Genomic DNA, 27,381 nt, shown 5'->3' with positions numbered 1-27,381 from the left:
TCTCTGGTGGGCAGGACGCATTCGGTGGTGTGTTTTGGGGTGTCTGTGAACTTAGTATGATTTTAGGCAGCCTCTCTGCTAATGGGTGAGGTTTTGTTCCTGTCTTGCTAGTTGTTTGGCATGGGGCATCCAGCACTGGAGTTTGCTGGCTGCTGGGTGGAGCTGGGTCTTAGTGTTGAGACGGAGATCTCTGGGAGAGCTCTCACCGATTGATATTAGCTGGGGCTGGAAGGTCTCTAGTGGTCCAATGTCCTGATCTCAGCTCTCCCACCTCAGAGGCTCAGGCCTGACACTAGGCTGGAGCACCAAGCCCCTGTCAGCCACATGGCTCAGAAGAAAAGGAAGAAAAAAGAAAGAAAAATAATAAAATAAGAAATAAAGAAATAAAAAATTATTAAAATTAACGTTTTTAAAAAATAATAATTAAAAAAAAAGAAGAGAGCAACCAAACCAATAAACAAATCCACCAGTGATAACAAGCGCTAAAAACTAAACTGAAATAAACATAAAAATCAGAAACAAATCAGTTGCAGACAGCAAACCTCAAGTCTACAGTTGCTTCCAAAGTCCACCTCCTCAATTTTGGGATGATTCACTGTCTCTTCAGGTATTCCACAGATACAGGGTACATCAAGTTGATTTTGGGGATTTAATCTGCTCCTCCTGAGGCTGCATGGAGAAATTTCCCTTTCTCTTCTTTGTTCGCTCAGCTCCTGGGGTTCAGCTTTGGTTTTGGCCCCACCTATGAGTGTAGGTTGCCCTCAGGCATCTGGTTCCCGCCCAGACAGAAGGGGGTTAAAGCAGCGTCTGATTAGGGGGCTCTTGCTCATTCAGGCCAGGGGGAAGGAGGGGAATTGTAGTTATAATTGGAATGCTAGGCGAGCCTGTGGCAGCAGAGGCCGGCATGACATTGCACCAAGCTGAGGCGCACCGTGTGTTCTCCTAAGGAAGTTGTCCCTGGATCATGGGACTCTGGCAGTGGCAGGCTACACAGGCTCCTGGGGTGGTGGGTATGGATAGTGACCTGTGCTTGCACACAGGATTCCTGGTGGCTGCAGCAGCAGCGTTAGCATTTCATGCCCGTCTCTGGGGTCCAAGCTGATAGCCGAGGCTTGCGCTCACCTCTGGAGCTCGCTTAGGTGGTTCTCTGTCTTCTGTGGGCAGACAGAGAAGGAATTCCCTCTCCTCGCACACCCCGAAACAACGGTCTCCTGCCTCTTATGCAGGTCCAGACTTTTTCCCTGACTCCCTCCCAGCTAGCTGTGGTGCACTAGCCCCCTTCAGGCTGTGTTCACGCAGCCAACCCATCCTCTCCCTGGGATCTGACTTCCGAAGCCCGAGCCTCAGCTTCCAGTCCCCACCCTACCCAGCAGATGAGCAGACAAGCCTCTCGGGCTGGTGAGTGCTGGTCGGCACTGATCCCCTGTGCGGGAATCTCTCCACTTTGTCCTCTGCATCCCTCTTGCTGTGCTTTCCTCTGTGGCTCCGAAGCTTCCCTCCCACCCACCACCCCCTGTCTCCGCCAGTGAAGGGGGCTTCCTAGTGTGTGGAAACTTTTCCTCCCAGAGTTCCCAGAGGTTCAGGTCCTGTCCCTATTCTTTTGTCTCTTTTTTTTCTTTTTTCTTTTGCCCTAGGTACATGGGTATTTTCTTGCCTTTTGGGAAGTCTGAGGTCTTCTGCCAGCATTCAGTACGTGTTCTGTAGGAGTTGTTCCACATGTAGATGTATTTTTGATGTATCTGTGGGGAGGAAGGTGATCTCCACGTCTTACTCTTCCGCCATCTTGAAGGTCCCCCACAAAACTTTAAATTTAACAGCACTTTTATGATGCATTTCCCTCAACTGTATGTTTAATTATGGCCTCAAGAATTGTTGGTGATTCCTTGAAGACTACTATTCTGGTTCTCTTCATAATTTATTCTGTTCTACTCACAGAGCTTAGAGTATCTCTAGTGAAGGTGGTACATATCACAGTGCAGAAATGTAAGGCAGTACTACTCAAAATGCAGGGCTGTGAATTGGTTACTACTGGTCTGCTATGAAATAAGGCAGTATAAATAACAAGACTTTCTCATAGAAGAAGGCATAAGTTTGATTTACATTCTGATACATGTTCCTTAGTGTTTGCTACTGACACAAGTCTACAGACCATACTTGGTTAGATCATTGCCCTAAGACATTTAAATATATATCAAATAACAGAAAAGAAAGAACAGAAAGTATGCAAGACAAAGAGATTAGAACCAGTAGCAAATGGAGAAAGAGAGAGAGAGAGAGAGAGAGAGAAAGATTAAGAGGACTGTAAGAAGATTAAGAAAACTATAGCCCAACTCTGAATGGATTAGTAGCAACAAAACAGAGAAAGCCACTTCCTGGATTCTTTGTCATTCTAGGTGGATCACAAGTGCAGTACCTTAAGGGAGAGCTACACAAAATGCAGGACTGTATATTATTGGATAAGTCCAAAAAATTATTTACATAATGTTAGTAAGAAAAATAAAAGCAGTTTCTATTGTTCTACTTCAAACTCAAAATAGTGTTCTTTATAGACAAAGTAATGTATTATTAATTTTAAAAGTCAGGATGAAGTTTCTGTCTGAAGCACAAACTTGGCTGAGTCACAAAAATCACTATAATACATTTTTAGTTATCCAAAGAAAAGTTGAACAATTCAAGTTCCTAATGTATTGATATTCTTTGAAACTCCAGATTACTGATTCTTCAATGTTTATCATTCCTACCTATTCAAGTTGTAATGTTTCCTTATGCATTCAAAATTAAAATACAGTGGTTGTACTCTTATGCCACTAATGATACTGTTAAGTGAGAGTTTATACATAAGAGCAAGGAAATCAGATTTGCAGGGCTAATAAATAAAAAGTGATACATCCAAAATGTGCTTTTAGCAGCAGCAGTTCATAATAAACTCATAAAATGACAGGTAAACTCAAGTATCTATAAATCATAGAAAGTAATATTTTCTACAAATAAATTCATACGGAAAATATAATATACACAAATGTTTTCTATTTGTATTATATCATTCTATTAAGAAAATCAAAGTTTTATTTTCAGCAACATAAACTTCTACCTAAAGAGAATTAGTGATAATTCTTATTACATCTTTTTCCAGATCAAGGAAAGAAATAATTACATAAATATGAATACACTTATCATATTACTTAGCAAACCCTATAACAAATTGTCTCTTTCTACAAATATCTTTCTGACTAGACAGTACTCCTTAACAGCCAAACACGGAGCTTTCTCTAATTTAGAATAGTGTCTGACACTCACACAACACTCAATTGATATTTGTTGAATGAGTGAATGTAGTAGAGATAGCTGTTTTAATGATGGCCATGCATTTCTAAATCTCACAGTCCTATTTCCTTGTAACATTTGGTGTCCCCTTGGCATCCATGCCAAAAGGTAATGTTTCCTCTAGGTATCCATTTGAAAGGTCCTAGAATTTTATAAATTTTTTGGTGCCTTATCTCTTGCTTTGTCTCAAAGTGAAGATGTAAAACAGAACTGATGTTTGAGAAAGAAATCAATAAGATGTTCAGAGCTGAGATATTAAGAGCCTAGATGGAGGGTTTGGAAGTTAAGGACACAGAGGAATTACTGTATTTGAGTGACACTGAAAAAGAGAAAGTGACTGAACTTGGGAATTGATTTTCTGTTCAAAAGAGACCAAAAGATATCAAAGATTACCCATAAGATGTGAAATTTAAAGAAAAGGAAGAAAATGGCATGTTTGTGGTAGTGGAAAAGTTAGGTAGTAAAAAAACTCAAAGGAGAAGCCAATAAGTTCTAGAGATAATATACTGAATTTGAATAGCACCATAGGACATGAATTAGAAATGCTCAGGCAAGGGACATAGAAAGATATATAAAATAAGAAGTCCACAGAAAAATATATAAAATGGCTCTTAGTCTTCACTCACACATAATAACAAAACTGCAAGTAAAACCTATTTCAGAATATCATTTTTTACCTTTCAGATAAACAAGGATACAAAAATTTGAAAACAATGTGATGGCCAGGATGTGGAGAAAATAGACACCTTCTTACATTGCTAGTGGAAGTACAAACTGGCACAACAATTTGGCAGTATTTAACATGTACAATTGTATGGGTCTTTTGATCCAGTGTATAAATTGTCTATTGCTAGATAACAAATTACCCCAGAATTTAGCAGCTCAAAAGAACAAACACTGGGAGATAGACTTCTCACATGACAGTGTGAGGCACTCACTAATCTATCACCTAGTGAAACTGGTGACTGCTATTTTAAAAAAAAAAATTTAAAGCCTCTTATGGTATCTGAACCAAGATCATTCCCTCCCTCTACCCTCCCAGCTCATCAAGGTGAAGAATCGACTCCAGATTGCTGTAGCCAAGACAACAAGACTCCATCTCCCCCAGGTTCCCAGTCAGAGACCTTTTTTCCTAGGAAGAGCAAGATATCGCCATTTCTCATCCTCCCCTCCCCAACCCTCCCCATCCCAGAGGTAACTATGGCTGAGACCAAGTCCTAGGCAAGTGCAGTTGAGCCGTGAGGACCCATTCTTCTGCCCAGCCTCTGTTTGTGTAATAAAAGTTCTACCTCAGGTGCAGAGCACTGAGAATACTGGAGACCCAAACTCCCTTGTCCCAGCTTATAACACAGTGGTTCCGCACCAGGAGAAGCAAGCCAAGAGAACCTAAGACTACTGCAATCAGCACGTAGAATGGAGGTATCACCCAGAGAAGCATGATATGGTCCCACCTCCAGCTCCAGAGGCTTGGCTCAGATTTTGCCTGGTTGGGAATACAGGGTAGAGAGGCAGGACATAAAGCACACAGGTCCTAATCTCTTCCCAAAGGGAAATGACTTCATTTGCATCACAGTGTAGAGAAGTTCAAGCCTAAAGGCACTCTGAAGAAGAGTCAGGTTATGGTGAAAGTCAATTGGAAGGAGAGTTAAGATACAGGCTAAATTGTAGGCCTGCTGATTTGCAGGAGAGAAATGAGGAATAAGACAGATGAAAGAAGTCCTTCAAGGGTGGAAATTAATATCAAACACTGACTCAGAAATATCAAAGGAGCCACAATTTGATTAAATTGGTTTGTAGAGCATTTTATGCTCTAGGGCATTGTTGAAAACAACTGAGCAATCAGCCACAAATTTGTGAAGTTTAACAACTGGTTGTGGTCAAGAAAAGAGAGGAGGAGAGCCAAAATCACTGTCATCCTAGGGTGACTGTGAGCATACCCAAAGCTGCACCTTCCTTAGGCGCAACATCCGTGACTTAACATTGTGGGAGGGGAAAGAGACTTTACTAAAATAATCCAGTTGGTCACCAATCACGTAAACAAGTTTGGAGGAGAAGGGTGCAGAACAGTAACCAAATTTGATACAATACAATGTCTCAAATAACCACTTCCCATCAAAAAAGTATAAGTCATGCAAAGAAACAGAAAAATATGACCCAGACACCAGGGAAAAAAAGCAGGCAGCAGAAACTATCTGGGAGAGTGACCACACTTGGGAAAAAGAAAAAAGACTTCAAAACAGCCATTATAAAAATATTCACAAAACTTAAGGAAACCATGGTTTAAAAAGTAAAGAAAGGTATCATAAGAATATTACATCAAATAGAGAAAATCAAAAAGAGAAAGAAATTGTAAAAGAACCAAGTGACCCAAGACAGTACAGTCAGCCCTCCATATCCATGGGTTCCACATCCATGGAATCAATCAACTGCAACTCAAAAATATTTGAAAAAAAATTTTTTCAGACAGTTCCAAAAAACAAAACTCAAATTTGCCATGTGCTGGCAACTATTTACATAGCATTTACATTGTATTAGTTATTATAAGTAATCTAGAGATGCTGATGATTTCAATTTTACAGAGGATATGCATGGGTTATATGCAAATACTACAGCATCTTATATGAGGGACTTGAGCATCCTAGGATTTTGGTATCTGTGGGGTTCCAGGATCCAATCTCCTGTGGATATTGAGGGATGACCATAATTTGAATCCACATGTGAAAACATTTACTGGTGAAGGTAATTATATAAACATAACAAAAGTTTAAAAGTAAGTTTTTTTTCTACTTTTTTCTCTTAACTGATTTGAAAAGCAATTGCTTAAAATAATATGTACATAATGTATCGATAGGCTCAAAGCATATAAAAAATGTATCATGTGTAATATAATTGCCAATAACAGCATAAATGAGGTCAGCTGTAGCAAAGTTTTACTGGGCTAAGGAAATGACTACTGAATAATAAAGCAATAATTATAACAATGCATTGTTGTGTTTGTAATATTAATAGATAATATGTATAACAATACCACAAAAAGGGATTGAAGGGAATATAGCTGTATTTCAGTAATGTTTCTGTATATCACTGGAATTAAGCTTGGCTAAATCTGAAGATGATTTTGTTAAGATACATATAGCAAACCCTAGAGCATTAACTAAAAAAAAAAAAAAAAAAAACCTCAAAAAATATAGTGAAAAACTCATTAAAGAAATAAAATCCTACATTAGAAAATATTTACGTAATGCAAAATAAAGATTCAAAGACATAAATACATTTAAAGTTAAGGATGAGAAAAACAATATGCAAATAACAACCACAAGAAAGCTGGAGTAAATATACTAATATCAGACAAAAGTGACTTTAAACAAAAAAGTCACTGAAGAAAAAAGGGCACATTTTATAACGAGTCCCTGACAGAGTCAATCCATCAGGAAGATATAACAGTTATAAACATACACATACCTAATAACAGAGGACCAAAATACATGAAGCAAAAATGACAGATATGAAAGAAGAAATGGACAATTCAATTATAATTGTTGGAGACTTCAATATCCTACTGTGATGGTTAATTTTATGTGTCAACTTGGATGGTATTTTTGGATGAGATTAATGTTTAAATTGGTGGACTCTGAGTAAACATAATGCCCTCCAATATGTAAATGGGCTTCATCCAATCAGTTGAAGGCTTGAACAGAACAAAAAGACCAGCCTCCCTGAACAAGAAATCTCCAGCAGATTGCCTTTATCTGCACCATCGACTCTCCCAGTCTCGAACCTATCAGCCCACACTGCAGATGTGGACTTGCCAGTCTCCAAAATCATATAAGCCAATTCTTTATAATAAGTCTCTTTCTATATATACATTCACATACATCCTTTTCGTTCTGTGCTCTCTGGAGAATCCCACTATACCCACTTTCAATAATGGATAGACAACTAGACAGAAGATCAACAAGAAAATAGAAGACCTGAGCAATACTACAAACTAGACCTAACTGACATCATTAGAATACTCTTCTAAAAAATGACAGTTAAATATATATCATTTTCAAGTACACATGGAACATTTTCAGGATAAACCATATGCTAGACTATTTTTTAAATACTCAGTAAATGTAAAAGGTTAGAAATAATGCAAAGTATGTTCTCTGACCACGATGGAATAAAACTGGAAATCAAATGGAAAAACTCACAAATGTATGGAAATTAAACAACACATTATTAAAAAAACAATGGGTCAAGAGGAAATCATAAGACAAATCAGAAAATACTGTACGACGAGTAAAAATGAAGGGAAAAAATATCAAAATGCATGGGAGGCAGCTAAAACAGTGCTTAGAGAGAAATTTATAGCTATAAATACCTATATTAAGCTAAAAGAAAGGTCCTAAGTCAACATTAGGTTTAATGTTCTACCATAAGACACTGAAAAATATAAGAGCAAACTAAACCTAAAGCAAATAGAAGGAAGGAATAAAGATTAGAGAAGAAATTAATGAAATAGAGAATAGAAAAACAATACAGAAAATGAATGAAACCAAAAGCTGGTTGTTTGAAAAGATCAACAAAACTGACAAACCTTTAGCTATACTGACAATATTAAAAAAAAGAAAAGCCTCAAATTACCAGAATCAGAAATAAAAAAGGGGATATTACTACTAACTAATAAAAACAAAAAAGAATTATAAAGGAATACTATGAAAAATTGTACACCAGCAAATTAGATACTTAGAAGAAATGGGTGAATTTCTTGAAAAACACAAATACCAAAAGTGACTCAAGAAAAAATAAAATCCCAAGTTGACCTGTAATAGGTAAAGAAATTCAATTTGTAATAAAAAAAATTACCCACAAACAAAAGTCCAGGCCTGGAGGGGTTCAACACTGAATTCTACCAACCATTCAAAGAAGAATTAATACTAGTTCTTCAAAAAAACTTCCAAAAAATAGAAGAGAAGAGAATACTTCCCAACCCATTTTATAAAGCCAGTATTACCTTGATACAAAAAACACACAAAAACATCATAAGAAAAGGAAACTACAGACTAATACCTCTTAGGAATATAGATGCAAAAGTCCTCAACAAAATACTAGCAAACCAAATCCAACAACATATTAAAAGAATTATGTATCATGATCAGGTGTAATTTATTCCAGGAAGGTAAGGTTGGTTTAACATCTGAAAATCAATTATTATAATAAATCATATCACTAAAATAGAAAACAAAAATCACATGATCATCTCAATAGATACAGAAGATATACTTGACAAAATTCAACAAACTTTCATAATAAAAACACTTAACAAACTAGGAATAGAAGGGAACTTCCTGAACTTGCTAAAGGACATCTATGAAAAACTGACAGATAACTTTATACTTAATGGTGAAGGAGTGGGTGCTTTTCTCCCTATGATCAGGAATAAGACAAAGATGTCTGCTCTGGCCACTTCTACTCAACAGTGTATTGAAATTCTAACCAGGGCAAGTAGCCAAGAGAAAGAAATAAAAGGCAACAAGTTTGGAAAAGAAGAAACAAAACTATCTCTATTTGCAGATGACATGATCTTGTAAGTAGAAAATCCTAAGGAATCTACCCAAAAAATTAGAACTGAAAAATGAGTTCTGCACAGTTGCAGGGTAAGAGATCAATACAGAACAATCAATTGTAATCTATACACTTACACTAAACAATCTGAAAATAAACTTAAGAAAACAATTCCATTTATAATAAAATCAGAAAGAATAAAATATTAATAAATTCATCCAAAAAGGTGCAAAACATACTCTGAAAGCTATAAAACAGTACTGAAAGAAATTTTAGGACAAATAAATAGTAACTGGAAAAACATCCCATGCTCATAATATAGAAGATTTAACATTGTTAAGATGGCAATATTACACAAACTTATCCATTAAAAGAAGAAAAAGAAGAAGAGCATAGGCTATTCTAAATTAGAGATATAATCCAGTGATCAACCTTAACAACACAAAAAAAAGAGATTTGGATAATACATTATGTGTCTCCTAATGTGATGTGGTAAGAATCATATTACACCGAAGATTTCTTTGCCAAAACATCAAACCTGAAACTGAATAAACCTCTAGGTCTCATTAAAAATTTATGATAATTAGAGTAAAAAAGATTATAATCAAAAAAGTCCAGAATGTGGGAAACTCTACAGGATAAATAATCCAACTTATTCCAAAAATAAGTTGCAAATAAAGAGAGAAAGACGGAGAGGAGGAAAAGGAACCTGTATACTCAGTAGGTAGACTATGTTTGAGTCCTCATAGAAACAAACCATCTTTCAAAAAAAGTTATGAGAGAATTGGAGAAATCTGAAAACTGGATATTTTATTACATTAGGGAATAATTATAGAATTATAAGTATGATAAAGATATCATGGTTATGTTTTAAAAAGGCCTTATCTTTTAGAGATAGAGTCAATCCTTATTCATAGATTCAGAATTTGTGAACTTTCCTACTCACTAAAACTTATTTTAAGCCTAAAATCAATACCATTGCACTTTTTCAGTCATTTGCAGACATGCAGAAAGTGGTGAAAAATTTAAGTCACCTGAACCACATGTTCCCAGCTGAGGTCAAACAAGGGGGATGCTCTGTCTTCTTATTTCAGCTCTCATACTATAAACAAGTATTCTTCTCATGGTCTATTTAGTACCACATTTTTCACATTTCTGCCCTTCTGTTGATGATTTCACTGTTTCAAATGACCACTAAGCATAGTGCTGAAGTGCTGTCTAGTGTTCCTAAGTGCAAGAAGGCTGTGACTTGCATATGGAGAAAAAATTGTGTTAGACAAACTGTGTTCAGGCATGAGTTACAGTACCATCGGTCATAAGCTCAATAGTAATAAATCAACAATATATATTAAATAAGATGTCTTTAAATAGAAACACATGTAAAGCAAGGTTATATGTTGATCAGTTAACAAAATGTTGTGACCAGAGGCTCATAGGAACTTAATCCTTTATCTCCCCTAGGAGCAATATTTCCATGTTTGCTAATTCAGTGTTCACATGACTTTATAAAACATAACTCCTGTGAATAACAAGAACTGACTGTAAACACCAATGGAATTGTGGGTAAAATAACAGGATGTCTGGAATTTCCTTCAAAATAATCCACTGTGGTAGAGGGAGCAGAGGAGCAGAAAGGAAGTAGAAGTTTATAGATGAAACAAGATTGGTCATGTGCTGATAATTGTCCAAGCTGGGTGATGAGTAAACATGGGAGTTTATTAGTACATTCTCTCTACCCTTGCATCAAATTAAAATTTTCCATAATAAAAACACATGCACACAAAAATATGTAAACAGACACCCCACCAAAAAACTTACAAGGACATTATAATAGAGTACCAAAAAGGCAAAAAAATAAAGAATTATTGATAAGACCAGCATTTTTCCAAATGGGTACCAAGGGCACTTGAAGCAGTACAGGCATACCTCATTTTATTGCACTTTGCTTTATTGCGCTTCACAGATACTGCATTTTACAAATTGAAGGTTTGTGGAAACCCTGCATCAAGCCAGTCTACCAGCGCCATTTTTCCAACAACAGTTACTTCATGTCTTTGTGTCACATTTTGGTAATTCTCACAATATTTCAAATTTTTTCATTATTATTATATTTGTTACGATGATCTGTGATCAGTGAGTGATCTTTGATGTTACTATTGCAAAAAGGGTATAACTCTCTGAAGACTCAGATGACAGCATTTTTAGCAATATTTTTAAATTACGTACATTGTTTTTTAGACATAATGCTGTTGCACACTTAATAGACTACAGTATAAACATAACTTTCATATGCACTTGAAAACAAAAAATTTGTGTGACTTGCTTTACTGCAATATTCACTTTACTACAGTGGTCTGGAACTGAACCCTCAAAGTCTCTAAGGGTTACTTAATTGAGCAGGATTATCCTATTTATTTCAGGATGTTTAGCAATCCCAGCCTCCATCTACTATGTCAGTAGCACCACTGGTTAAATCCAGTGATTCTGGCAAAGCTTTATCCACAAGGTCATTTATCACAGCATCATCATACAATTCTCATAAAAAAAGGAACCTTAATGTACAACAATAAGATACTGATTAAATAATATGGCATATCAAAATAATAGAATATATTGTAACTCTAAAAATATTATTTTCTTTTGAATAATAATTATATTCCTCTTGAAAATAATGAACTGACAACATGTCATTGACATGCCCAAATCACACTGCCTTGAGTCTATTAGCCTGGAAATAAGAAAAGGGGTCCAAAATGGACAAATATCTGAAAGACAGAAGGATGGACTCACAGAGGCAAACCCAGAGGAGAAAAATCAAAATCCAAATAGTGTCTATAATGGAAGAGGAAGCTATTTTTTTCTGGAAGAGGCTCAGAGAGGCTCTAAGTACCCAATTAGTAAGTATGGAAAGCAGAAGTCCACAGGAATCAAGATGACTAAGGAACCATTAATCAAAAATCTGGGCTTCCCATTCATCCATGTTCAGAACAGCTACCTGCAGTATTTGCCTATAACAAATGGCCCAAGGCTACTTTCAAAAGAACCATGTTCCTGAAAAAGGTCCCTACTATGGTTGTTGGGACAAACAATACAATCAGAGAAGGGACTGACTTAGAGTCTACTTCTCATTCTGTACAGTGAAGCCCATTTGCCATACATCCCTCAGGAAAGCTTGTTGATAGTCCCCTCCCTTCTCTTACACAATGCCCATAGTCAATCCTTTCATTCAGATGAGAAGCCTCTTGGTAACAGTTATATAAAAATGCAAAGTAAACTCATTAAAAGCAACATTTCTACATTAAGCAATATAGACCTTCATACAAAAACATGAACAGTCAGTAAAGAATCATCATACACTTGAAGAAAACTATCAGCATTAAAGTAAAAGTGTAGGAACAAACAAAAGTTACCCAACAGGAAAAAAAGATAATGTAAGGAACAGAGAAGAACTTAAAAATTATCATCAGAAAGATTAAAAAGTTATCCTTTTAAAGAAGACTGCTATGAAAAAGGAAAAATCGAATAAGAAATTTCTTAGAAGTAAAATTTTGATTTCTAAAACTAAAAAAAAAATAAAATAACTAAATAGGGTAAATGGAAAAAAATCCATGTACTAATGGAAGAAAATGTAAGAAGACCATTCAGGAGACAAAATTAAAAGGTGGAAAATATGACAGAAAAGAAGGCCAAGTCCAGAAGGTCCAATCTCTAATAGAGTACAGAAGGAAAGAACAGACAAGGGGGAAAATATGAGAATCATATTTTTCTTCAATTGAAATAAAATCTCAAGTCTTGATATTGAAAGAACCCACAAAGGCTGAGAAGTTTCAATTTTTAAAAGACTCAAATTAAAAGATGATGTTGAAATTTAAAAATATCATATATATGTAGAGAAAATCCTAAAAACTTCAAGCAAGCTACCTAGAAAGAAATAAGAATCTCACTTGCACTGGGATCACACATACACTTGATAACACCACCGTATGCTAAAAGAAGATAACAAAGCTATACTTTAAAAAATCTGAGGGAAATTAAATGTACTTAAAATTTTATGTTCAGCTAAAGTATCAACCAAACATAAGGACAAAAGAAAGACATTTTAGGCACATAAGGAGTCAGAAAGTGGACCACTTATGCATCCCTTCTGAGAAAAAAATTTTGAAAATATAATCCAACAAAAGAAAAAGGAAGACATAGGATCTTAGAAACTGTGGAACTAGTTCAGGAGTACAATAAGAAGAAATCCTAGGATGGCAGCTATGAGTAGGTTTAGAAAGCAATTGGCCAAAATTCATACCATAAACCAAAGGGCCCAAGGAAGAATGTCTTCAGCCCATTATTCAAATGTCTGAACATTGACATTCTTTATGGTAAGAAATAGCAGAAAAAAAAGGCAATTAGAAATTCCAGGGGGAAAAAAATGTTGTCCAGGAAGACCAAGGCACAAATATAAAATAACTTAAATGTAGCATAATTTGGGTAATTAATGGACTATAAAGAAAGATATTCTATTTGACTTTGATATTTGGAACATTCTTTTTTGTCATACCATTTCCCTTATCAACAGGTCCAAACACACTACATGGTTCTCAAGGAAATAATATTTACATAATTATAAAATTATAAATGCATATTACAAGTTTCCAATTTCAAAAGTCAATTCAAATTCCAAGGTATCTCATTGTGGACATCAGAATTACCTGGACATCAGATCTATGGACACCAGAATTATCTGGAAAGCTTATTTTAAAGACTCCTGGGCCTCATCCCTAAAGATTCAGCAGATCAGGGGAAAGTTCCAGAGACCTGCATTTTAAGAAATTTTCCAGTCCCCAAGGAAAAGAGGAAATTCTCTTCCAAGGAGAAGCCACTCAGCAGTGGACCTGAAGAGGCTGCTGCCAGCAAGAGCAGCAGCTCCAAGAAAAAGAAAAAGCTCCAAAAGCTATCCCAGGAAAATTAGAATGGACATTTCCCTAGTAGGGCATAACCTACAGAGATATTTCCCAACCCATCCCCTATAGTCCAATAAAAATTTTAAAAATTAAAAAATTTTGAAAAAGAAATTTTCCAAGTATACCTTGTGCACATTAAAATTTTCAAGATTATAGCTGTAAAGCAGTAATGTCCAAAATTTTCCATTACATATCTTATGAGCAAAAGGCTTTTGAGTACCCACCCCAAAACATATGTGTATATTTATTTATAAATTGTTGATATACTTTTATGTGACCATATATTATGTATATTATAAAATGTGAAAAATAAAAATCTTAAAGAATGAGAAAGATGACCTAACAATTTATTATTTGGATCTGTCTCAACCAAGAGTAAAGGGAAAATTAAGAATCGCTTTAGAAAGTTGTAAAAAATAAACAAATTAGAAAGTTGAAAAATGTATACAACTAAAAGGAGAGGAGGATAATGAAAGAATCACAGAAATGACAAAAGAAATCCCAAGAATATATCTTCTGAAGTCCTATTCTGCTAAAAAACAGGAAAACTGAGAGTGATCACATTTAATCTCGAGAATGACTGAGGAACTAATAAGGGTACTTCAACAAAAGACTTAATTCTGATCATCAAAAGGGAAAATCTGATTGATGAATTAGACATACAAGACCATGAGAATAAACTAATTATACTGTTTTAAGAGTTCACGATAACCAAGGATGGTAAAATTAGCCATGGGTATGTATCATAGATTTTTCAAAGTCAAATTCCAGACAATATTAGAATGATCCCAGGGCTAGCAACTCCAAAGGTGAATATACTTCAAGTTATCAAAGCTGATATTCAGATTATATAATCATAATTCCAATTAAAAAAAAGAAAAGGCAACCATATGCTTAGCTCCTCATTTAGGAATATAATGAAATCCATTTAATAGGAAAGCAAGTGTTTTAATTGCTATCTAAGTGTCATGAGACTACTGTATACCAAATGTTTGATAAGAAGTACCCAGCATCACTCCACTGTTTCTAATGACCAAGGAGAGGCCCAATAATCTATAGTTAAATGACTGGGCATCCCCTACAGGGTAATACGGAAATCTCTCAACCTATTCCAGAACACTTACTCTACTCTGGCAAGGTCAACCCAGGCTCTCAAGTACATACTGCATCTACCTTAGGGGAAAACTGAGCCATGTCTAGGAAGGATCATGTCTAGGAAGCTGCCTACAGGGTCAGTCTCTGAAGCCAAACAACAGGAACTTCTCCAATTTTTAAAGTTGAGTAGTAAGAGCTTAAAACATACACACACACACAAACACATACACACAAAGTGTCTCTCTTACCTGCAAACTTCCCAAATATGTCAGAATATGAGCAGAAGATAAGGCCTAGCTGTACTTAGCAAACTGACACACCTTGAAATAAATCCAGTAATTATAATATCATGCTCGACATTCCTTTGGAAATCAAATGAATCTCTTCAGGGGATTAACGCCAAGTGTTAATTTTAATAATGAAGAAAAACAAATTCAACAAACTAAATACTGATGAAAAATAACTTGGTAACTCACCTTTCCACAACCAAACTGAATGCTTGTGTGAGATCCGGGTTTGTCACCTGGAGACGTTTCCACAAAGACCATACGAATTCTTTATCAGCCTTAAAGAAATAAAAGACATTTTAAATGCATTGCTTTGTAGCTACAGCAGAGAAGGCAAGATACTGCATTAAATTAAAAAATGAAAAACATAATTACTTGATCCCTAGTTCTATAACTATAAAACAGATTCTTGAAAAGTATAACAGGAAAGCTTTATTTTAAAAAGTTCTTACACTGGTAACCCACATTTATTTTACTATTTCTACTACTCACATTTGAGGGTGCAAATGATGAAGGGCTGAATATCAAGGTAAATTTGTTCTAAAATGAGACTGTCCTCTAGCTATTGCTCCATTTTCAGCTGCACTTTTCAGCAAAATTCCTTGAAACCGTTGCCTACAATCATTATCTCTTCTTCCTCACTCCCCATTCACTCTGTAACCTCCTCCAGTCAGATTTCCCTCCCCACCGTAACGCTAAAATCATTTTTCAAGGTCCTCTATATTGTCAATTCTTAATAGGCATCTCAAATTTAATTTATCCAAAATAAAGTTTTTGACTTCCAACCCTCTCACAAACCTGCCCTCTCTGCATCTCAGAAAATGACACCCCCACCTACTTACTGTTTAAAAACTTAAGATCTAGGAGTCAATCTTGGTTGCTCTCTTTCTTCACATTTCATATCCAAACCATTAGTAAATCCTATTAGCCTTACCTACAAAATATATCCCAATTCTGAACACTTCTACCCAGTGCAAGTGGAACAAGTACTATCCACCATCCTAGTACAAGTCAACTCTACCTCTTGCCTAGCTCTCTACAATGGTCCCCTGGGCTCCTTACAGCTCAAAATCGCCCAGTGGATTTCCATCAGATTAGGAAAACAATCCAAACTCTACCAAGGCCACATGACCCTACACCATCTGGCCCTCCAGCCTCATCTATCACTCGCCCTCTTGTTCACATGGACCTTCTGGCTCTACTTGCACCAGGTCCTTTTAAATATACAATCTACCAGATTTTCATGTACATTATTACCTCACGTCACTCAGGTCTTTGTTTAAATGTTACCTCTTCAAGAGAAGAGAAGCCTTCCCTAACTACTATATTTATAGCCACCAAACCCCACAAATCTCTGGTAACCCCTTACCCTTTTTATTTTTTTTTTCAAATCACATTTCATTTTATAATACTATATTTGTTTGGTAGTTTATTTCTCTGGTTTTACTTGTGTGGCATCATCCATTCTCCCCTACCTCTTAGTAACAGAAACCATATTTGATCTTTGCTGCCAACTAAAAGACTGGCCTCTCTTGCCTATGGGCTCTGTGACCGAGTTCTGCCAATTAAATATAAGAAATATCATTGGAAATCTTAAAATTGGACTTAAGTCTACCAAATGTGTTACAATTATTTTTTCCCAGTATGTTGTTGCTTATTTGACTTTATTTATGATGGAGATTTCTGGGGAAAAGGTAGTTATTATTTTTCTATATTCAAACATATCTTTTTCATTATGGCTTATGGTTTTCTTCTACAAGTTAGAAAAAGGCCTGCTCTACTACAAGACTGGAAATATATTTACCCATACTTACTTCTTAAATTTTTATGTTTTCATTTTTTAATGCTCAAATCTTTGATTTTGTTTGACTTCTTTTTAAAGACTTTTGACAGCCTGAGTTCTGGAAAGTACTACCTTACCTAACTATTCTTATATATCATACTTTACCTTTTAGAAGCAAGAATTCCGCATTTAGGTATTAAAATGATTTCAGTTAAGGACAAGAAATGTCAATTTATATAGAAATTGCATGTCATAAACCTCTGGTGAAGGAAAAGCTAAACTATGTAACATTATGTGCTCTTTTTAAAAGGTATGTTGATGAAACTACAAAATCCCTGAAACCAATGTTATCTGTAAATTTATCTTATAGCTTGCTTCAAAACAAAATAGTAACAAAAAAAGAAAACTACAGACCAATATCACTGATGAACAGGGATGCAAAAATCCTCAACAAACTACTAGCAAACAGAATCCAACAGCACATTAAAAGGATCATACACCATGATCAAGTGGGGTTTATCCCAGGAATGCAAGGATTCTTTAACATATGCAAATCAATCAATGTGATAAACCATATTAACAAATTGAAGGAAAAAAACCATACTATTATCTCAATAGATGCAGAAAAAGCTTTCAACAAAATTCAACACCCATTTATGATAAAAACCCTCCAGAAAGTAGGCACAGAGGGAACTTACCTCAATATAATAAAGGCCATATTTGACAAACCTACAGCCAACATTGTTCTCAATGGTGAAAAACTGAAATCATTGCCACTAAGATCAGGAACAAGACAAGGTTGCCCACTCTCACCACTATTATTCAACATAGTTTTGGAAGTTTTAGCCCCAGCAATCAGAGAAGAAAAAGAAATAAAAGGAATCCAAATTGGAAAAGAAGAAGTAAAACTGTCACTGTTTGCAGAGGACATGATACTATACATAGCGAATCCTAAAGATGCTACCAGAAAACTACTAGAGCTAATCAGTGAATTTGGTAAAGTAGCAGGATACAAAAAAAATGCACAGAAATCTCTTGTATTCCTATACACTGATGATGAAAAATCTGAAAGAGAAATTAAGGAAACACTCCCACTTACCAATGCAACAAAAAGAATGAAATACCTAGGAATAAACCTACCTAAGGAGACGAAAGACCTGTATGCAGAAAACAATAAGACACTGATGAAAGAAATTAAAGATGATACAAACAGATGGAGAGATATACCATGTTCTTAGATTGGAAGAATCAACATTGTGAAAATGACTATACTACCCAAAGCAATCTACAGATTCAATGCAATCTCTATCAAACTACAAATGGCATTTTCCACAGAACTAGAACAAAAAATTTCACAATTTGTATTGAAACACAAAAGACCCCAAATAGCCAAAGCAATCTTGAGAAAGAAAAATGGAGCTGGAGGAATCAGGCTCCCTGACTTCAGACTATACTACAAAGCTTCAGTAATCAAGACAGTATGGTACCAGCACAAAAACAGAAATATAGATCAATGAAACAGGACAGAAAGTCCAGAGATAGACCGACACACACATGGTCACCTTATTTTTGATAAAGGAGGCAAGAATATACAATGGAGAATAGACAGCCTCTTTAATAAGTGGTGCTGGGAAAAATGGATAGATACATGCAAAAGAATGAAATTAGAATACTTCCTAACACCATACACAAAAATAAACTCAAAATGGATTAAAGACCTAAATGTAAGGTCAGACACTATAAAACTCTTAGAGAAAAACATAGGCAGAACACTCTATGACATAAATCACAGCAAGATCCTTTTTGACCCACCTCCTAGAGAAATGGAAATAAAAACAAAAATAAACAAATGGGACCTATGAAACTTAAAAGCTTTTGCACAGCAAAGGAAACCGTAAACAATACGAAAAGACAACCCTCAGAATGGGAGAAAATATTTGCAAATGAAGCAACTGACAAAAGGATTAATCTCCAAAATATACAGGCAGGTCATGCAGCTCAATATCACAAAAACAAACAACCCAATCCAAAAATGGGCAGAAGACCTAAATAGACATTTCTCCAAAGAAGATATACAGATTGCCAACAAACACATGAAAGGATGCTGAACATCACTAATCATTAGAGGAATGCAAGTCAAAACTACAGTGAGGTATCACCTCACACCAGTCAGAATGGCCATCATCAAAAAATCTACAAACAATAAATGCTGGAGAGGGTGTGGAGAAAAGGGAACCCTCTTGCACTGTTGGTGGGAATGTAAATTGATACAGCCACTATGGAGAACAGTATGGAGGTTCCTTAAAAAACTAAAAATAGAACTACCATATGACCCAGCAATCCCACTCCTGGGCATATACCCTGAGAAAACCGTAATTCAAAAAGAGTCATGTAGGGGGCTTCCCTGGTGGCGCAGCGGTTGGGAGTCTGCCTGCCAATGCAGGGGACGCGGGTTCGAGCCCTGGTCTGGGAAGATCCCACATGCCGCGGAGCGACTGGGCCCGTGAGCCACAATTACTGAGCCTGCGCGTCTGGAGCATGTGTTCCACAGCAAGAGAGGCCGCGATAGTGAGAGGCCCGCGCACCGCGATGAAGAGAGGCCCCCGCTTGCCGCAACTAGAGAAAGCCCTCGCACAGAAACGAAGACCCAACACAGCAAAAATAAATAAATAAATAAATAAATTAAAAAAAAAAAAAACAAAGAGTCATGTACCACAATGTTCATTGCAGCACTATTTACAACAGCCAGGACATGGAAGCAACCTATGTGTCCATCGACAGATGAATGGATAAAGAAGATGTGGCACATACACACAATGGAATATTAGCCATAAAAAGAAACAAAATTGAGTTATTTGTAGTGAGGTGGATGGACCTAGAGACTGCCATACAGAGTGAAGTAAGTCAGAAAGAGAAAAACAAATACCGTATGCTAACATATATATAAGGAATCTAAAAAAAAAAAAAGGTTCTGAAGAACCTATGGGCAAGACAGGAATAAAGATGCAGACGTAGAGAATGGACTTGAGGACACGGGGAGGGGGAAGGGTAAGCTGGGACGAAGTGAGACAGTGGCATGGACATATATACACTACCAAATGTAAAATATATAGCTAGTGAGAAGGAGCCGCATAGCACAGGGAGATCAGCTCGGTGCTTTGTGTCCACCTAGAAGGGTAGGATAGGGAGGGTGGGAGGGAGACGCAAGAGGGAGGAGATATGGGGATATATGTATATGTATAGCTGATTCACTTTGTTATACAGCAGAAACTAACACACCATTATAAAGCAATTATACTCCAATAAAGATGTTTAAAAAAAAAAATAGTAAAGAGTCGCATGTATTTTTCACCTCAACTCCTCTACCTAAAATACTAAGCAAGAAAGGTTAACAAAAGTAAAAACTTAAAAAGTAGTAGGTTTTCAACATTTATAAAATAACTGAGTTACTCCAGCTTAAGTAAGTATGACTTACTAATAAAGGATTTAGCTCTAATACAGTTAGAGGGACAAAGTAAGAAATCAATAAATATCTGATGAAAACAATATTTACATATTAATTTATACATTTTTTTCTTTTCTTTCTTTTTGCTATTGTTATGGTTAATGGTTATTTCACATCTCCTTTTTAATCCCCACCAAAGAGAAAGTAACAACAAACTCTCCTTAAATTGTTTTTATCATAGAGGTCAGAAAAAAAAGCAACCAGAAGAAAAGACTCCTCCAGAAACAGTCTATTGTTAATTTATAACTACAATTTATTCCCAGAAGTCATTAGGGGGAGAACTTTCTAATTTCCAAATTTCTCTATTAAACTTCAGTTATTAATTTCTTTTGTTATTAATTTATGATCAGCAATGGTATTCAGATTTTGTCACCTAAAAATACTCAAATGTATAAGTGATACTTGACTTGAGAAAAAGAAGTAAGTTCTTTTGTGAGCAATAAAATGCTACAAATGGTTTGTGGGACTGTTGTACAATATGTATTAGTTTTTGTAAGTTTTTTAGTTATTTAAATGCTATATTATCTTCAATGTGGATTATACCTCTAATTATTAAAGAGGCGCTCCTTCATATACAGAAAGAAACAAAGCCCCCAAAAAACACAAAACTAGTTTCCAAACTATTCCACACATTATTAAAACAAGGAAACTAACTACTACCAACCATATTATCTTTATATTTTCCTTTCCTTTGGGCACTTAAAATGTTCTTTCCAAAAAATTAAAAGTAAAAATCCTTAAATATTACTCATTATAAAATACCTTATTCTTACTACAGAACTTCCACACCGAATCAAATAATTTAAAATATAAATTAAAAAATCCTACTCCTTCTCACAAAGTTTATTAAACTCAGCCAATGAGAGTTGACTAAATGCCCGAAGATTTGGGTCTGAGTTATCTTGGCAGTAGATTGGCTTTGACTTTCACTTATCAACATGGAAATACATATCAACTTTACAGACAGAGACACTCAAAATTGTCTTTTTCACTGGGTACCTACTCTCCCACCACCTAGTTTAGTATCTGCCAACATAATAGGCCCTCAATTGACCTCTACTGCAGGAATGAATTCAACAAACATATGAAAACTATTTTCTATATTTAAACAAATAATTTCCTACCAGAACTCAAAGAAAACAATGGAGTTTAATTACAAAGTATGGCACAAACTAGCCACTCACTAAATTATCATTATGAAAAATAACTGTACAAAAAGATTCATCTATTAGAATACAGCTCCTAACAACAGTGAGAATTCTAATTATACAACATGTTCTCAATTTTGTTTTTCTTTTTTTGACTGTGCTGCACCGCATGCAGGATCTTAGTTCTCCCACCAGGGATCAAACCTGCGCCCCCTGCAGTGGAAGCGCGGAGTCTTAACCACTGGACCGCCAGGGAAGTCCCTCAATTTTTTTTTTCTTTGTGAATGACTGGACAAGGTTTCAACACACCTAAATGTCCACTAAAAAATGTAACTGGTTGATTTCTCTAGTCATATACTCTTAATTCCAACATCACATGCATCATGAAAGTTAATTTCATCATGAAAGTTGGAGTAATGCACATATATTTCATTTAAATGCCATAATATATCTTTACCTGAAATTGGTATATAGGTTTAGTAAATATTTTTGGCTGTGACTAAAAAGAGAAATATGGTTTGAGATATACATAAATTTGTGTGTGCAGGTACACCTGTGTGTGTGTCTATACATATATACATTACACATACATAACTTTTTCTCATCTGATATTCTACAAGGGGTGAAAAATGTGCACATACACATACCCACAACCCCATTCTTGGTCACAAATAGACCACAATCTTGAAATACAAAATCAAAATTAAGAGTATGGTGAAGTTAGGCTCTAAATCAGTGAATAAAGTATGACTGTCATGAACTTAAAATTGATCTTTGGAGTACCTTTGAAAGTTCCTTAGAAAAAGCTAGATTTGGAAGCTAACCTATCCTCAGTAAGTCCAATACAGACAACTTTTCTTCCCACATTGAAATCAACCACTTTTTCTTCATCTAAGCATGTGTATGTTGCTTGCTAATCTGGGGCCATACAAAAAAAGTTTAAATACCACAATCACATAGAGTAGGATGAGATACTCATATTAAGAGAAACAGTTGGAACAGAGATCGTTTTCTATTACATGCTTATTCTGAGTCATTCCAATGGACTGGAATGGCACATGGAATCACTTTCTTTTTCTTCACCAAGCACATATAATTGAATTCCTGTAAGTTAAACGTGGAAAAAACCAACTAACTTAAATGAAGCTGCAACTTACGACCAGAGACTAATTAATTAGTGGGGTTCTTTTTCCCAAACTGTACATTTGACCCATTACTGGGCTGTGAAATTAATTTAGTAGATATTAGCAGCACTTTCTTAAATAATAGATTTTAAAAGAAAACATCAGAGCTCAGGACACACAGTGTAAATATTCTTTCTGAAATTATATGCATGTGTATGTGTGTCTACTTACTAGGTTGACATGTGAAATGAATTTCTTATCTTGGGTACAATTTTTGAGAGCTGTGGAAAACATAGGGGTTAATACTATGTATTCTTGGGTACTCTGATTTCTAGCTTAATAAATAAGTGGAAGAACTAATTTTTAAAATGTAAAAGTGAATGTTTAATTACTTAAATGCTTTTTATAAAACAATTCAATTATTATGTCTCCCAAATTTCCCCAACAGCAGGAGTATGATTTGACTGAAGTTTTATGGTATGGGATAGTGCCAACCTCATCTCACATTACTGGAATGCCTATGATCATCTAACAGTGTCAGTACTATAAAATCTCAAGAACCATTGTTCTAGGCTACCTATGACCATCTCAATTCTTACACCTTCCGTAGTCACATTTTGAAAGAATATAATAGTTAATGGATTGGGGGAAGAGGGTCATTGGGCTGTTTCCAACAGACTGATTTCTTAATCAAGTCAGTCACAAAAGTAAACATCTTAGTTCCTTATCCAGCTCAGGGCATAACTATGGTAAATACAGAGTAAGGGGTAGGGGAGAAAGGGTGTAGAAGATATGGGTAAATAGCATCTTAGATTAGGACTTGCCAAAGTAACAAAGCCCTTTATCATGGATTCACATCTTTAAACTACCCAAAGGTGAAGAGTGAGATGACAAAACGCTTTAATTCCTTGGTGTCTTTTATTTATCCCTTTGCTCCTTAACCAGTGAAGAATAGAGAATGGAAAGTCAAAAGGAGGCAGTCACATAATACCTCCCCAACTTGTTTAAGCAAAGACATATTCAATTTGAACAAGACTGCTGTGTTTTTACATCCTTGACTCAATCAGCAAAATCCTGCAAAAGAATCCAATAGAACTATGAGAATGAAATTCATGAATTTTTATTAATCTAAACTTATGATATTGTTTATAAAGTTACCTTGTTGTTTAGCAGTTCTTAATTGGTTCTGTCTTGAAGACAGAGTGACTCAAAGATCTACTGTTGAGTGAATTCCCAACATTTAGTCACCCAACCCTGTCAAAGGTTTTGGTAAAATCAGAGAAGAGATGGTGGTAAGGATGCAAAACTATAAAGGAAAATCAAATCTTTCTGAACATGAGTAGTCAAGCCATCTTTGGTATATACAAATTCTACAAATAACAGGAAAGTAATGTTAAGGCAATTGATTTAGTAAATGCTTTTCACAGGCACGATGAAAATGAGATTTCTCACTCCAGAAGTATGGAATTAACATAGTTGGTTAATAAATATTAAGCATCATCTACTGTGAATGAAAGTTCCCAGCCTGAGACTCCGTAAAAATTATTGGTCTGTTTTAACAACTTAAGTTTTACTCAAGAACAAGGGCAAGTGTGGGTTTGACAATTAAAAACAGGCTCCTTCATCCATGGGTTTTATTTCAATAAAAGTGTTTCCACTTTCCTGTTCCACATTTCAACTCAGGGATTGCACTCCTGCTGCACCAAGTACCACTACAGTCACGACACAGACCTTGGGCTTGGGGGCGGTGGGGGTGCGGCTACGCGTTCTGGTGGGATCCAAGTGAGGTCAACCAAACCCAGGGCGCCGAGGCCGACCCTGCCCGGCCACTGTCTGGAGAAGGGCGGGAGCCCGAGGTCGGCGAGCTGGGCGAGGCCGCCACCCTCAGCCCCGAGCTGCGGGCCAGGCTGGGTGTGGGAGCCGGCACCGGGCGCCGCCGGGCGGAGGTGGGTGGGTCCCAAACCCGCGCAGCTACGCAGCCGAAGGCAGAAGGAGACGGGCGCACTTCCCCACCGGCCCCGGCCCGGCTGTGGAGGGGAAAGGCCGGCGGCCACCTCGATACCTGACACAGGGCCAGCTCCTCCTTTACGCTGCTCAGCTCTTCCTCCAGCAGCTGCGTCCGGGTCACCATCGCCTCCTCTACCGAGATGCCCTCTAGTCGCATGGACCCCATGGGCGCGCTGAGGAGGGGAGCCTGAGCCGCAGCTGTCCCCCCTGGCCCTCGCTGGCCCTCTGACCCTTCTTCGCCCCGCCGGGGTAAATCGCTTTTGTCCACGACGCCCTCCCGCGCTGCGCCCGCAAGACCCAAGGTCTCGCTTAGCACTTCGTGTGCCACAGCTCCCAGCCCAACACGTGGGGACCAGGGCCCCAACTGTCGCGCGGGGGGCGGAGGGAGCTGTGAGGGCGGCAAGCGCGCCGCCATGGCCGCGGCTGCTAACAGGTCAAGTTCCCTCTAGGAAACTCCTCCTCCCCTTCCCCATCCTAGCGAGCCCGAAGCTCCGAGCTGCGCATGCGTCCGACTTTTCCCGCCTTGGCGCGCGGGGTCTCGCGCTCGCGGGTCCTGGCGGGCTTCCCACGGGCCGCGCGCCCGGCGCGAGCGTTAGCGGCGCACGCGCCGTGGCCCGAGGAGTCAGGCGGCTCCGCCCCGCGCACCACCCCCGCGTCCCCTGGTCAGTCTTTAACCTGCAACGTCACGGCTTCCCGCACGCCTAAAACCCTACCCGCCGCTTTGCCCCTAGCTTACATTCCACTTCTTAAAGCCTTCCTTGACAAGCCCCTACCCCCAAATGATCCCTAACTGTGAATTCCTCTACCTTCAAGGCCGCTGCCAACTCGTTTGTCACGTTTCATTGACCGCCCTGTAGTGTTAGTTACAGGGCTAATCCCTCCAGCGCTGTTGTAAACTCCTTGAGGATCAGGGAATAAGTTTTACACTTAAGTGTTTTCTTCAAACCCTTTAGCAAAACTGCTTGACGTACAGCTGACAACCAGCTGACTGATGTCGAGGAGATGTGGAAAGCCTTCGGCTGAGCTGGGACTAATGGGCAGGTTTCCCATTTGAATTATGATCTTTTGTGCACCCTTTGTCTTTTGCAAGAGTCATGACTTCCTTTGAGTTTTATGTCAGCTTCTTTACGCAGTTGGCTGCGTATCAGAGTGAGTGTGACCCGCATTCCCAAAGTTTGGATCCTTGGACTAATTTGAAGCCAGTAATTTGGAGCGTGGTTAAAGAAACAAGACCAACTCCATTGTTCATCCTCTTTTTTTCTTTTTTCCTTCCTTCCTGCTTTCTTTCTTTATAAACTTTGAATAACCTCTTTTTCTGTCATTAAAACACGTCCTACTCGTGATGAGTTTAGTAAGGAGATGCGCATTGAGCTAGCACTCGAGTTCTACCGAAAGCTAGACCGCTGTCCTCTGCGGAAAAGGTTCCAGAGTACTTGGAGAGCTGAGGTGGGGTAAGGAGGACTGTGGAAATAGGGAGGTGACCGCTTTAACTGATGACCTCTTCATTTAATCAAAATTACCGCTTTGTGCCGGAATCTAGTCAGCACATCAAAAGACACCCTCCCTAGGGGATATGGGGATCTATGTATACATATAGATGATTCACTTTGTTATACAGCAGAAACTAACACAACATTGTAAAGCAGTTATACTCCAATAAAGATGTTTAAAAAAAAAAAAAAAAGACATTCTCCCAGTCAGAATTCTGCTGAGGCAGGATGATTGCACTTTCTTCCCACTGAAGGTGAATATTTAACAAAATTTATGATTACACTAGAAAAAGTACATATAAGCCTGTCTTAAAAGTAGCTACCATATTGAACATTTACTATATGCTGAGTCCAGTGATAACTACTTTTTTTTTTGATTTTTCTTTTTTTAATTCAAACAAAGTCACAAAAATTATAATCATCCTCATCAGTTCACTCAGTCCCATGTAATTAATTTTTTTTTCATCTTGATCTTTTGTTAGCACTTTTATGAGTTCATCAGTTTTTCATTAGAGTTCTGAAAATGCTTATTCATTCAGTTCAGCAGTACAGTCAGTTACCAGAAACCTGTACTTGTCAGAGTCTTTTCCATGAATTCCTTGAAGATGAAACCCTTTTATAGGAACATATTTGCAAAAGCATCAGAGTACACCCAGAACTGTCTGTACATGACAAAAGACTTAAAAATGACCACGGTTAAAGATTTGATGAAAGTTCATAATAATGCAATTGACAAGGAAATTTAGTTATTTCTGAGATATACATGTTAAAGCAATAACTAGAATGATGACTTATAACATTATACCAGAACATATAAGATTTTTAGAAATTTCATGTAATGTCTGAAACATTTATATTAACATATTTCCATACAAATAACCCAATGAAAGTTTAGTATTAGTTGTTCTGTTTGTTTTTTTATACTGCAGGTTCTTATTAGTCATCAATTTTATACACATCAGTGTATACATGTCAATCCCAATCGCCCAATTCAGCACAACACCATCCCCACCCCACCGCAGTTTTCCCCCCTTGGTGTCCATATGTCTGTTCTCTACATCTGTGTCTCAACTTCTGCCCTGCAAACCGGATCATCTGTACCATTTCATATATGTA

General features: G+C 37.1%; 1 protein-coding gene across 6 annotated transcripts in view; it reads right to left on the bottom strand.

The window, feature by feature from the left end:
- The window catches only part of CNTLN (centlein), a 366,460-nt gene extending 341,061 nt beyond the window's left edge, over nucleotides 1-25,399 (bottom strand). For 2 of the 6 annotated variants that reach the window (XM_082467994.1, XM_082467993.1), the window contains exons 1-2: nucleotides 24,831-25,399; nucleotides 15,398-15,486 (exon numbers count right to left, since the gene is read on the bottom strand). In XM_082467994.1, coding sequence (XP_082324120.1) covers nucleotides 15,398-15,486; nucleotides 24,831-25,190 — 449 coding nt within the window. In that variant the 5' untranslated portion in view covers nucleotides 25,191-25,399. The remainder of the gene's footprint in view (nucleotides 1-15,397; nucleotides 15,487-24,830) is intronic. The other 4 variants (XM_082467996.1, XM_082467997.1, XM_082467992.1 and 1 more) reach the window with 3 other exon arrangements.
- Between the last annotated feature and the right edge of the window lie 1,982 nt (nucleotides 25,400-27,381).

This window comes from Balaenoptera physalus (genome assembly GCF_965194825.1).
Source record: "Balaenoptera physalus genome assembly, chromosome: 7".
Taxonomy (NCBI): Eukaryota; Metazoa; Chordata; class Mammalia; order Artiodactyla; family Balaenopteridae; genus Balaenoptera; species Balaenoptera physalus.
The sequence above is the reverse complement of the archived record's forward strand: the minus strand, read 5'-3'. Positions and strand labels throughout refer to the sequence as shown.